This window comes from Mobula birostris, chromosome 32 (genome assembly GCF_030028105.1).
Source record: "Mobula birostris isolate sMobBir1 chromosome 32, sMobBir1.hap1, whole genome shotgun sequence".
NCBI classification, from domain to species: Eukaryota; Metazoa; Chordata; class Chondrichthyes; order Myliobatiformes; family Myliobatidae; genus Mobula; species Mobula birostris.
Genome location: NC_092401.1, coordinates 25225348 through 25239617, shown reverse-complemented (window position 1 = coordinate 25239617; position 14270 = coordinate 25225348). Strand labels below are relative to the sequence as shown.

The window sequence follows — 14270 nt, the reverse complement described above, 5'->3', positions numbered from 1 at the left end:
TATTTAGCAAATGGAATGGACTTACAGGAGAGTGAAGTTAAATCAAAATCAATTGATAGCTAGCTGGATTTTATAAGTTGGTTTTCCAGACGCATCACCAAATGAGTCACCTTATTTATATTGTCTTGTGCCCTTTATATCTCTTGACAAATTGTGCCAATAAAAACACTTGCTGTGCTGCCAAACCACACAATGATTGTAGTTTGTACCACTTATTTCTACTTAGAGGTGAGAAAATTATTTTAAATAACCATTTTTAGTTTTATCCAGATTACATGGGTTTGTATAGTAATTAGTAATCACGTAGGGAAACTGATTCATTCAGCTCTATGGGACACTTTGTTGTCCAGCTGCAGACATCCTTCCTGAACGTGGATATATTGTAATGCAGAGTCTGTGCCTTTGCAGCCCAGCCGGCAATATGCCACACTATCGGCAGAGTCAAGTCGCATCCTTCTCATCTGTTTCCTCTGGGTCCTGAAGAATGCAGACGAGGAGATCCTGCAGAAGTGGTTCACAGACCTCTCGGTATTCCAGCTGAACCGTCTATTAGACCTCTTATACCTATGCATATCGTGCTTCGAATACAAGGTAAACTCTTGAGTTTCAGGGACAGGAGTGTCTGTTCATACAACTCACTTTCAGTAACCACTTTTAATTGGGTGGTCTGATTGGTGATTCATAAAGTTGTGGTGGTGTATTTGTTTTTTGCCCCTGGGAGTCTTGCTGAGTAAGAGGCTGGAAATTCTCTAACTTGCATTTTTGTTTAACTGGACTTTGGCAACTTGCACTAGTTCCTCAGTCACACTTTATTTACTCGTGCATGAGGAGAACAAATTTTAGAGCAGTTGTCAACAAACTCTCCTGATGTTTGAACAAAGAATTGCTATTTTTATACAGTAATAGTCGTATTCAAATATTAATTCAACAGAAACTTTGTGCATTCAGAATCCCGTCATTTGCATATTCAAGTACCAATTATAACACATATTTCAGATGTTAAAACACATTTAAATCTGTATGTTAAAGGTTAATAATACTTGAAAATTAGTAAAATAACTGTCCAACAGTAAGTGTTGCCGAGGATCCTTCAGTTGCATCTTTGTGCTCCGTGACCTTGGTTCCCTGGCTTGAACAGAAAGACTGTACAAGAGTTAGACGTTCAAGGGGCATGTTCAGCCTGGGTGACTGCACGATCTCTGCCCACTGTCAGCTTTTTATCTTGACTGTTGTCTTAGTGAACTTCAAGAAGTAGTAAAGCAGTACAAAGTGTCTGTGCTCTATTCTGTTAGCACACCATTTTAACCCTTGCTTTGCTGCAATTTCCACAATGTGGTGTCCCCAATGAAAAGGCAACACAAGCAGCTGCGTATGAGTCTACAAGAAAGAATGTACAAGTGGCATTATTATGATGGGGGGGGGAGGGATCACACAAAAGTTCAAGTTTAATTGTCATTTAATCATATATGAATACAGCCAAACAAAACAGTGTTACTCCACGGCCAAGGTGCAACATGCAGTTACCCACAGTCACATACAGCACATATACGATAGCAAGAACATTTAAGGTACAAGCACAAATAAGATATCAATAAAATACAGTCGCACAAAAAAAATATAGTCCAACCCCTGAGTCCATGAATGTTGCAGAAATCTGCAGTCGACAGCAATACATCTTGTCTTCTGCGAAGCGAACACCGAGGGTCAGCACTGACTCCAGCTTTGACGCCGCGATACACCGCCTCCAGTGAAGCACGCCAACTCCAACACCTCCCTCTTGGGCGGCTGTACATGGACAATACCGTGAAATGAAACCTAGTCCTTGTTACGACGGAAGCCATGCAGCTCCCCCACCATCCTTTAACAAGTCAATGAACTGGGCTTGTGGTATTCCACATTGACAATGTTCAACAGGGTCTTGCAATCACAGGGAAAGGAACTAAAATGACCACTCGCTGCACACCTTCTTAGCACACCGACTCCTTCAACGCTTCTCTGACGCAGACAGCAGCACAATCTGCACCAAGTAGACCTTCAGTACTTTAAGTTCTTAATGTCCAGCAGGGTCTTAAAATTGTAAAAATTACGTTTAAAAAGGACAATAATAGCTTTGGTTGACACCCCAAAGAAACTGCTGTGATCAAACGTGTCCCCCATTTTCAAATTTCAACAAAAGTTGTGGAGCCCATGAACACTAACTTAGTATTTCTGTTCTCTTTTTGCACTAATTTAATTTTTGTATTTATTTCTTATTGTCATTTATTGTATATTTCATATATTACACTGTACTGCAGCCTCAAAGGAACAAAAATTTCATGACATGCTAGTGATAATAAACCTGATTCTCATTCTGAAGTTTTATATTGAGTAGTCTATATTAAATACAGATGATCCTTCCATGCTACAGAAGTTCAAGTAACAGAAATTCACCCTTACAGAATTCACAATTTGCTATCAGGAAATCTGTGATACTGAATAAAATGCACTTTCATGAAAGGTATTTGACAAAAAATAAAGACCTTAAGACAAAGGAGCAGAATCAGGCCATTCGGCCCATTGAATCTGCTCCACCATTATGTCATGGCTGATTTATTATCCCTCTCAACCTCATTCTCCTGCCTTCTCTAGCTGAACAGTTTCTAACTAGAATTAGTAGCATGCATGTTTTGTGGTCATTAGGCACTACACCGTGCTTAGAACAGTTGCCATCTCTTGCGTATTTATTTTAAAAAAGCAGTGATTTTTGTCACTGATAGTTGATGAGTAATAAACAATAAAACAATTCAGAACTGTTTGGCACATTGTGGTTCTAAGCATTCGGGCATTCAGTTCCAAGAACGCTGGAAATAGCTGGGAGTGAAAATGAAATCGTTTCACTACTTCAGCAAGGTAGGAATTACAAAAAAATTGAAGATATCGACAATCAAATTGAATATTACAATTAAAATGAATATTTGTGGATGCAGTCGTTGAAAGCACTATTTGAAGGCAGTACACTATCTGCACTGATTTTGTTCATCTACTGTCAGTCAAAAGAACAAGTCTCTGATTTAATTCCTCCATTGATAACTATTAGGAACTAGTACACAGTTTTAGTTGCTTTGAGAGTCTTCTAATTTATTCTGTTTTTCATTTAAATACATAATTCAATACTCAGTTAACAGTAGTTTGTCTTTTTTATAACTATTTCCAACAAGCTTTGGCTAATTGGTGCAGTAGCTTAATTGGGACAAAACGTACTGGTCCCAATGAGTCCCAAAGAACTGGAATCCACTGTATTCAATCATGTGATTATAAAACTTTTTGAATACCTAAAAGCAGAATTGAACAGTTTACAGTAGCTAATAGTCACGCTGTTGCCCCCTTGTTCCTCCAGTTCTTCAAATTAAATAAGGCAAGAATAAACCAGGAATTAAGGAAGCCCTACAGTTGCTATTAAGGTGTTCATGAGATGATTGATTTGTTGGTTTCAGGGTAAAAAAGCTTTTGAACGGATTAATAGCCTGACATTTAAGAAATCTCAAGACATGAAAGCTCGGCTGGAAGAGGCCATTCTTGGCACCGTAGGTGCACGACAGGAGATGGTACGGCGCAGTCGAGGTATGGCAAAAGCGGTTCCTATGCCTACACCTTGTAGGATGGGGCTGAACTGTGGGGTTATTCATTTAATGCATGCACTCATCCACTTCCAGAAATAGTCATTGCCTGCTTATCCCGTATCCATCGTGCTGATACTGAATTGTGCTTGACTACCGAAAACTAATGGAAAGAAGGTGTTGAAGCTGGATGTACATTGGTACCACCTGAATGCAGATTGGTGCCAGTTTATTTGATATTATGATTTGAAACTGGAAATGTACTCATCATTATCTTTATTCACTGAGCATTGATTGGATTGGTGTTTGTTATCAAAGTCATAGGCAGCAGCTTTCATTGCATGCAATGTCATTACAGGAATTTGGAAGAGACTATCAAGTCCCTACCAGTTCCAACAGAGCCCAAATTTAGCTTGTCAGCCAGGGATCAGAGTCAAAATTTGTAGAAAATACTGAGGTTACTTAAACTGGTGGAATGGATGAAAATAAACACGACCATAACTGTTACAGTCAGTTCATAACCCCCCCCCCCATTTCAAACAAATTGAATCTGTTCTGCTCCTGATTAATAGCGAGAGGACTCTGTTGCAATTGGTCCAAATCATTTATTTTCCAACCTGATGTAGAGAGAAGCCCTTATGGAAGCCAAGAGAATGTCCGTTGGAGGAAGAACATCACTCACTGGAGGCAAAATACGGATAAGGTTGACAAGTAAGTGCCTACTTCGACAGATTTAGTTGTTGAGCTCTGAAGCTTTTGAATAATGAAGCAGAATGATAGAGCGAAAAGGGATTAGTAATTACTAACAATAAATGGAAGGCAGAACAAGCACATTACCCTTGACCTTCCAATTCCCTGAATACTTCCTCATTATCTTGCTCAACAACTTCTGTATCTCCAATGAAAATGCAAAGTGCAGATCCTCAAAATCAGAAACAAAAACAGAAAATGATGGGATCAGGTATTGTCTATGAAACATTGGCCATAATTCTGTTGGATTAGGGTGTAGAATTGTTATTTTTCCTTGTAGTTGTCTTTCCTATGCTTGCTTACAATTTTATATAATCACCTGTATGTGTGTAATTGTTCAGTGAACTTTCAGTAATTGGGTTATAGCTAATTCTGCCTTTTTCTAGAAGCTTCTCTGCAGCCTATGCCATGCCACTGAACCTGATGGTTTCATAGGTTACATCCTATAAATAGAATCTCATTTATCTGTGTGAGCTAGTTTTTAGTATAAGACAACCACAACTTCTTTGTTCTTTTTCTTTCTTTGGAACCAGAATCAGATTTAATATTACTGGCATATGTCTTGATTTTTTTTTTGTGGCAGCAGTACATTGCAATACATAGTAATAAAAAACACTACAATATAAGTGTGTGTATTCAATAAGTGGTGCAAAAAGAGAGGGGAAAAAAGTCATGGGTTCATTGTCCAAAAAGAAGATTGGTGGTGGAGGGGAAGAAGCTGTTCCTAAAATGTTCAGGGTGTGTCTTTAGACTCCTGTACCACCTCCTTGGTGGTAGCAACTAGAAGAGCGCATGCCTTCGGTGATGGGGTTCTTAATAGTTGTGTCATCAGCAAATTTATAGATGAGGTTCAAGCTATGCCTAGCCACACTGTGGTAAGTGTAGAGAGAGTTGTTCTTGTAACATTTAATAAAACGTCCATAGCCACCAAGTTTTATCCATCATTCTTGACTGACGATGAACCTCTGGATCAATATCACCAGGTCCAACAGTTCCCTTCCATATCAGAATTTTTGTTTCTTTTTCTGTATTCTGTCCATTTTTTGTGCGTATTTTTAAGAATATAAAAAAAAAGCTCCCATACAGTATAGTTTCCCTATTTGCTTGTGCTAATTCCAAGTCCAACATGCACTGGCTTGAACTTACCTGGCTCACTAATGAAGTAATTGGTTTCATCTTATGTGGATGCAATGAAGCCTTGCTGGCCTCTACCATAATTCTTCCACTGTAGGCAAGTTACTTTTGTGTGCAAGCAAAATCTACATGCCAGCGTTTCACTACTGGCCAAGTCCTTGCCTTACATTTGACTCCAACAGAAAAAAATACAAAGCTTATCAATTTCTTTATCTCAATAATAGACCATCCATTGGGGTTCCACTGCTTCACTGTTTCCCCATCCTATGCTTTTCTTAGCCCATATGTAAAGGAAGATGGTTACTTTGGGAGTATGTACATTAAGGAATATGGGGAACCAGCAAGAGTAGGCTTGATAAAGCAGAATGTTTTCTTAGTTTCCATATTAATATGCCTGAATTATCCAACTGTACCATGGGGTGTAAATTTTTTCTCCCTTCCCCCCCCCCCACCCCTTCTACTCCTCCCCCTTCTCTATCTCTCCCCCATACTCTTTAGGACAAAGTCTGAAATGGAACATGATGCCTTAGTGGATGGGAATTTGGTTACTGAAGCTAACCTTGTGATTTTGGACGCACTCGAAATCATCGTGCAGGTAAAGCATTAAAGCTTGTGGTGTCCAAGCAAGTGGTTAGTTTTGCCATGATTAGCTTCTGTGATTGTCAGATTAAGAGTCTGAGATGCGGCAGTTATATGAGAGTAACATAAAGCAAATAACAACCCTTGATTCATGTCTTATAATGTCCTGATCAGTCATCGTGTCTTACCTGAAAGTAAACAATTTTGGAGTTACAGCATTTCACTGTTTCAAAGAAAATAATTAGTATATCTGCTGTGCAATTTCCAAAATGTGCTAGAGTTCAAAAGCAGTTAGAGTTTAAGATAGAATGCATTGTAGTTTGCAGGGAATCAGCTGGACTGTTGGGTGTTTTAGATTTAGCTGTAAAGCACCTGAGATTAGAGCCAAGCTTGATGCCTGGAAGGGAATGAACAGGAATGAATCAAAAGAATTGATTAAAACCAAATGCGATAAGCTGGGTTAATGAGAAGGGGATAAGGAATTGGTAAATAATATGTGAATGAACTACATAAAAACAGTTGCAACTGAATGTAAATAAATGAAAAAATTGTGGTTTGGATGATGCTACCTAATTTTAACTTAAACGGTGTCTCACATTGATTAAACACAAAAGATTCTGCCGAAATCCAGAGCAACACACACATATGCTAGAGGAATTCAGCAGGTCAGGCAGCATTCATGGAGGGGAATAAACAGTTCACATTTCGGCCTGAGACTCTTCATCAGTATTGGAAAGGAAGAGGGAAGAAACCAGAATAAGAAGCTGGGCGAGGAGAACAAGCATCCACCAGCCTGTTTCTCCAGAATTTTGAGCATTGCTTTCACATTGATTGTATGTTTTACATTTTACAGACAGTCATGGTGACAGAATCCAAAGAAAGTGTGTTAACTGGAGTGCTGAAGGTCATTTTACATGGCATGGGCTGCAACCAGAGTGCCCTCTTCCTGCAACACTGCTTTGCTACCCAACGGGCCCTAGTCTTCAAGGTAAGCAGCATGACCCACTTTCATTAACCTTATACCTAAGCTCTCTAAGTTTGAAGTTAGGTCTGTGCCAATATTTAGCTGCCTTCAGGATCCAGTGGGGCCATGTACAACTAGTGCCAGGGAAACCTCTGATCAAGCTTCAGGTTCCAAAGTGAATTTCATCCAATAGGTAATCACACGCCTGTGCAACCCTCTGTCATGCATTTGTTCTTTGTACATTGAAGCACTATGATTTCAGTATTATGATTTATAATCCTAAATTATTAACATTTCATAAAAGATGATTATTTTTGGGATGTGTATTTTAAATGCACAAGTAAAATATTTTCACTGAAGTTCACTGATATTAATCTCCCACTCCAGCATTAAAACATTGTAAGCACTAGATCCTAATACTTTTGTGGCCAGCCTACCTGCCATCAAGGACATAGACACAGAAAGCTGCCAGAAAAAGACCAGCAATACCATGAAGAATATCATCCACCCATCAGGAAAGAGGCTCTGCAGCATCCACACCAGGGCTACTAGGCTCAAAAACAGTTACAACCCCCCAGCTGTCAGACTGATCAACACCCCCACCCCCCCACCACTATATACATATCACCTAATGTCACTTCATGTACGTACAATCAGTCTATAAATAGAATAGTTACTTCTTTGACACAGTGTTACATACAATTGCTTTTATATTTATTGTGTTTTTTTCATTTGTGTTCTTTATGCTTATTGTTCTTTTCTTAATGCTGCATTGAATCAGGAATTACAATCATTTCATTCTCCTTTATGCTCATGCACTGAAAAATAACAATAAATAATGTTGAATCTTTTATTAGAAGTTACAAGAGCAGAAATCATAAACAAAAAAGCAGAACTAATGAGAACAAAGAAAATAAAAAGGAAAAAGTAGCTGTGGTCATCTTATACTCGGACTAAAGATAACAAAATTCCACTGATAACAATTGGCCATTGGGATGAGTTGCAGTGCAATCAAAGCAAAAAGTACCAAATTCTGGACTTAAGGTGTTATGCTTAAATGCATGTAGAGCATAAGGAATAAGATGGATGATCTTGTCGTACAGCTACAGATTGGCAGGTATGATATTGTGGCCATCACTGAGACGTGGCTTAAGGGTGCACGTCTCTGGGAGCTGAACGTCCAAGGATATACGGTGTGTCGGAAGGATAGGCAGGTAGACAGAGAGGGTGGCATGGCTTTATTGGTATGAAATGATACTAAATCATTAGAAAGAGGTGACATAGGATTGGAAGGTGCAGAATCTTTACAGGTTGAGCTAAGAAATCGCAGGGGTAAAAAGACCCTGATGGCAGTTATATACAGACCTCCAAACAGCTGCAGTGATGTGGACTACAAATTACAACAGGAAATAGAAAAGCCTTGTCAGAAGGGCAGTGTTATGATAATTGTGGGGGATTTTAACATGCGAGTGGATTGGGAAAATCAGGTCGTCACTGGATCTCAAGAGAGAGAATTTGTAGAATGTCTGCGAGATGGCTTTTTAGAACAGCTTGTTGTTAAGCCCACTAGGGGATCAGCTGTACTGGATTGGGTATTGTGTAATGAACCGGAGGGATAACATGATTGAGTTCACTGTGAAATTTGAAAAAGAGAAGCCAAAATCCGATGTCTTAGGTATTTCAGTGGAGTAAAGGAAATTACAGTGGCATGAGAGAGGAGCTGGCCAAAGTTGACTGGAAAAGGACACTGGCGGGAAAGACAGCAGAGCAGCAGTGGCTGGAGTTTATGTGAGAAGTGAGGAAGGTGCAAGGCAGATATATTCCAAAAAAGAAGTTGTTTTCAAATGGAAAAAGGATGCAACTGTGGCTGACAAGAGAAGTCAAAGCCAAAGTTAAAGCAAAGGAGAGAGCATACAAGGAAGCAAAAATTAGTGGGAAGACAGAGGATTGGGAAGTTTTTAAAAGCTTACAGAAGTAAACTAAGAATGTCATTAAGAGGGAAAAGATGAACTATGAAAGGAAGCTAGCAAATAATATCAAAGAGGATATTAAAAACTTTTTCAAGTATATAAAGAGTAAAAAAACAGGTTAGAGTAGATATAGGACCGATAGAAAATGATGCTGGAGAAACTGTAATGGGAGATAAGGAGATGGCGGAGAAACTGAACGAGTATTTTGCATCAGTCTTCACTGAGGAAGACAGCAGCAGTATACCGGACACTCAAGGGTGGCAGGGAAGAGAAGTGTGCACAGTTACAATTACAACAGAGGAGGTATTCAGAAAGCTGAATAGTCTAAGGGGAGATAAATCTCCCCGACCAGATGGAATGCACCCTCGTGTTCTGAAGGAGGTAGCTGTGGAGATTGCGGAGGCATTAGCAATGATCTTTCAAAAGTGGATAGATTCTGGCATGGTTCCGGAGGACTGGAAGATTGCAAATGTCACTCCACTATTTAAGAAGGGGGCAAGGAAGCAAAAAGGAAATTATAGACCTGTTAGCTTGACATCGGTGGTTGAGAAGTTGTTGGAGTCGATTGTCAAGGATGAGGTTACGGAGTACCTGGAGGCATATGACAAGATAGGCAGAACTCAGCATGGTTTCCTGAAAGGAAAATCCTGCCTGACAAACCTATCACAATTTTTTCAGGAAATTTGACAAGGTGCCACACATAAGGCTGCTTAACAAGATAAGAGCCCATGAAATTACGGGAAAGTTACATACATGGATAGGGCATTGGCTGATTGGCAGGAAACAGACAGTGGGAATAAAGGGATCCTATTCTGGTTGGCTGCCGGTTACCAGTGGTGTTCCACAGGGGTCCGTGTTGGGGCCGCTTCTTTTTACATTGTACATCAACGATTTGGATTATGGAATAGATGGCTTTGTGGCTAAGTTTGCTGATGATACAAAGATAGGTGGAGGGGCCGGTAGTGCTGAGGAAACAGAGAGTCTGCAGAGAATTAGATAGATTGGAAGAATGGGCAAAGAAATAGCAAATGAAATACAATGTTGGAAAGTGTATGGTAATGCACTTTGGCAGAAGAAGTAAACAGGCAGACCATTATTTAAATGAGGAGAGAATTCAAAGTTCTGAGATGCAACGGGACTTGGGAGTCCTCGTGCAGGATACCCTTAAAGTTAACTTCCAGATTGAGTCGGTGGTGAAGAAGACGAATGCAATGTTGGCATTCATTTCTAGAGGAATAGAGTACAGGAGCAGGAATGTGATGTTGAGGCTCTATAAGGCGCTGGTGAGACCTCACTTGGAGTACTGTGGGCAGTTTTGGGCTCCTTATTTAAGAAAGGATGTGCTGACGTTGGGGAGGGTACAGAGAAGATTCACTAGAATGATTCCGCGAATGAGGGGATTAACATATGAGGAACGTTTATCTGCTCTTGGACTGTATTCCCTGGAGTTTAGAAGAATGAGGGGGGACCTCATAGAAATATCTTGAATGTTGAAAGGCGTGGACAGAGTGGATGTGGCAAAGTTGTTTCCCATGATGGGGGAGTCTAGTATGAGAGGGCATGACTTAAGGATTGAAGGGCGCCCATTCAGAACGGAGATGCGAAGAAATTTTTTTAGTCAGAGGGTGGTGAATCTATGGAATTTGTTAGCATGGGTGGCAGTGGAGGCCAAGTCATGGGGTGTATTTAAGGCAGAGATTGATAGGTATCTGAGTAGCCAGGGCATCAAAAGTTGTGGTGAGAAGGTGGGGGAGTGGGACTAAATGGGAGAATGAATCAGCTCATGATAAAATGGCAGAGCAGACTCGATGGGCCGAATGGCCAACTTCTCTTTTGTCTTATGGTCTTATGGTCTTAACCTATAGAATAGCCAGATTGAAGTGATGTGACACCTGCTACTGAAAACTATGAATTTTCAAGAAATATACTGAAGTACCAAAATTACTGTAAAATTCATTGAACATATATACAGTATAGGTGATTATCCAAAAATACAAACAAGCGTAGGAAAATTAAACTACAAGAAAAATACAAGGAAATACACACCAGTCCAACGCAAGTCAATCAGAATGTGGTGAGGTGACCTCTTTGCCTTGCTTTCTGAATGTGTTTGTGCAGTTTCCGGAAATGTTGTTTGAGGAGGATACCGAGCTTTGTGCTGATCTGTGTTTGAGACTCCTGCGACACTGCAGCAGCAGCGTGGGGACCATCCGATCACATGCTAGTGCTTCACTCTACCTCCTCATGAGGCAGAACTTTGAGATTGGCAATGTAAGTATATCAGTTCATTTCTATATTGAACATGTAAGAGCAGTACATTAGAAGTAATCTAAATACACACAGTAGCCACTTTATTATGTACACCTGTACACTTGCACGTTAATATAAGTATCTAATCAACCAATCGTCTGCAACAACCCAGTGCATAAAAGCATGCAGCCATGGTCAAGAGTTTCAGTTGTTGTTCAGACCAAACGCAGACTGGGGAAGAAATGTGATCTAAGTTACTTTGACCATGGAATGATTGTTAGTGACACACAGGGTGGTTTGAGTATCTCAAGAAACTGCTGATCTCCTGGGATTTTCACACACAAGTCTTTAGAGTTTACAGAGAATGGTGTGGAAAAACAAAGAAAACATCCAGTGAGTGGCAGTTCTGTGGGCGCGGCTACCTTGTTGATGAGAGAGGTCAGAGGAGAATGGCCAGACTGGTTCAAGCCAACAGGAAGGTGACAGTAACTCAAATAACCATGCATTACAACAGTGGTATGCAGAACAGGGTCTCTGAGTGCACAACACATCAAACCTTGAAGCGGCTAGACTACAACAGCAGAAAACCTCTTAATAACTTGTCCATTGAGTGTATATTCTTCAGCAAGGAGAAACATAATCTTTTCATTCTTATTTCTCAATCCCTCTATATCTTACGTATTTCAGTTAAATCCCACTCACTCTATTCTCCCAACAGATACAAGCCTTACCCATCCAACCTTTCCTCATGAGACAAGCCACTCATTCCAGAGATTAGTCCAGAAAACAATCTCTGAACTGTTCTCAACACACGTCTACCCCTTCTTAAATAAAAAAACCATCGCAATATACAGTGTTCCAGGTGTGGTGTCGCGAATGCCCTATAAAATTAAAATATACTGTAACCCCTCCACTCTGTCTTCAGTTCACTAGCATTTACGGTGTTCCAGATGTGGTGTCGCCAATGCCCTATAAAATTAAAATATAACCTCTCCACTCTGTCTTCAGTTCACAAGCAATAAATAATCATATCCATTAGCATTCTTAAATAGTTACTGAACCTGCATCCTAAGTTTCTGTAACTCATGCTGTAGTATATCCATATCTTTCTGCACCTCCACTCTGGAATCTCTCACCATGTAGATTTTATGCTTTTTTAAAAATTTTCCTCCCAGCTCCACCACCCATCATCAAGAGCATATTTTAATAGCTGATGCCTCAAGAAAATGGCAGCCATCAGTAAGGACCCTCACCACCCAGGACGTGTCCTCTTCTCATTGCGACCATCAGTGAAGAGATCAGGATCCTGAAGACGCACCTTCAATGTTTTAGGAAGAGCGTCTGCTCTCCCATCAGTTTTCTGAGCAGACCATGAATGCTTCCTCACTTTTTTGCTCTATTTGCACAACTTATTTTTTGTCATGTTGTAACTAGTAACTTTTAATGTATTGCACAGTATTACTGCTGCAAAACAACAAATTTCACAACAAACAGTCTGTCAGTGATAATAAACATGATTCTGAATCTGAATGAAGAACTTCACATCGTCCAATATTGTGCTTCATTTGTCGGACCTTGCCCACTCTAACCTCTCTGTATCTTCACTTTTTTAAGTTTCCTTATGACCTTTAAACCACATTCCCCCCCCCCCGGCCCCCTGTAGATCTGAGCTGATGGGGAAATTAACAACCATATCTTCTATGCCTTCATGGAAGTCATTTATATAAATTGCAACATGTTGGGGACCAGCACCGATCACTGTGGCACACCACCGGCTGCATCTCACAAACCAGAAGATTATTTATGCTTACTGTCACATTCCTGTTGGCCACCCACTAATATATTATCTCCTACAATCTGAGCTTTCACTTCCCACAGTGACCTTAGTGAGTGAGCGGACTCCCCTTTACGTGCAGCACACCTTGCACCCTTGAAGAATTCAAGCAATCAAATGTGATTTTCTTTTTAAAAACCATGTTAACTTGGCTTCATTATCTTAATTTTTCTAGGTATCCTGCCATCATTAATAATAGTTTCTAACGATTTTTCTCTGACAGTGTTACGCTAACTGGCTCGGATTTCTTGCTCTCCCTGGGGATTGCTCCCAAGTTTTTCTTCTGTTTTCCCAGTTTTTCCCAAGATTGTTCCCTTTCAGTTTCCAGCTTCTGTTTCTGGAATGTTACTTATTTCTTCCATCGTACAAAATACCTGGTTAATTCCTTTGCCATCTTAGTTTTCATTATTATTTTTCATTGTTCAACCCTGGATCATCTGGACCTCAAAGCTGCATATATCAGGGTGCTCTTTATCAACTACAGCTTCTTGTGCAATTGGATCCTCGATTTCCTCACTTGCAGACCCCAGTTAGTTTGGATTGGCAACAACATCCGTGCAGTCTCCATCAGCACAGTTGCACCACAAGGCTGTATGCTTAAGCCCCTGCTTTACTTGCTCTACACTTATGATTGTGTGGCTAAGTACAGCTCCAATGCCGTGTTTAAGTTTGCTGACAACACCACTGTCATAGGCCGAGTCAAAGGTGGTGACAAATCAACATATAGGAGGGAGATTGAAAATCTGGCTGAGTGGTGCCACAACAGCAACCTCTTACTCAATCTCAGCAAAGAGGAGGAAGCCAGAGGTTCATGAGCCTGTCTTCATCAGGGGATCAGAGGTGGAGAGGATCAGCAGCTTGAGATTCCTCAGAGTTATCATTTCAGAAGACCTGTCCTGGGAATAAATAATCGATGTTTTGGACCGAGGCTGATGAAGGCTGTTGAATCGAAAAGTCGACTGTTTATTCCTCTCCATGAAGCTGCCTGACCTGCTGAGCTCCCCCAGCATTTTGTGTGTGTGTGTGTGTGCGTGCGTGTGCGTGTTAATCTGAAACATTAGCTCTGTTTTACTCACTGCATATGCTGCCTGATCTGCAAACGAGTATTTCCAATATTTCCTGTGTTTGTATCAGATTCTGTCATATGTCTTTTTTTTTGCTTTTCTATACAAATTATATATTTTAATTATTAC

General features: G+C 40.3%; 1 protein-coding gene across 6 annotated transcripts in view; it reads left to right on the top strand.

The window, feature by feature from the left end:
• LOC140191232 (dedicator of cytokinesis protein 7-like) overlaps positions 1 to 14270 on the top strand; it is a 216037-nt gene that overhangs the window by 144528 nt on the left and 57239 nt on the right. For all 6 annotated transcript variants that reach the window (XM_072248433.1, XM_072248432.1, XM_072248431.1 and 3 more), the window contains 6 exons: positions 409 to 591; positions 3474 to 3600; positions 4223 to 4307; positions 5979 to 6075; positions 6913 to 7047; positions 11112 to 11264. In XM_072248433.1, the coding sequence (XP_072104534.1) occupies positions 409 to 591; positions 3474 to 3600; positions 4223 to 4307; positions 5979 to 6075; positions 6913 to 7047; positions 11112 to 11264 (780 nt within the window). The remainder of the gene's footprint in view (positions 1 to 408; positions 592 to 3473; positions 3601 to 4222; positions 4308 to 5978; positions 6076 to 6912; positions 7048 to 11111; positions 11265 to 14270) is intronic.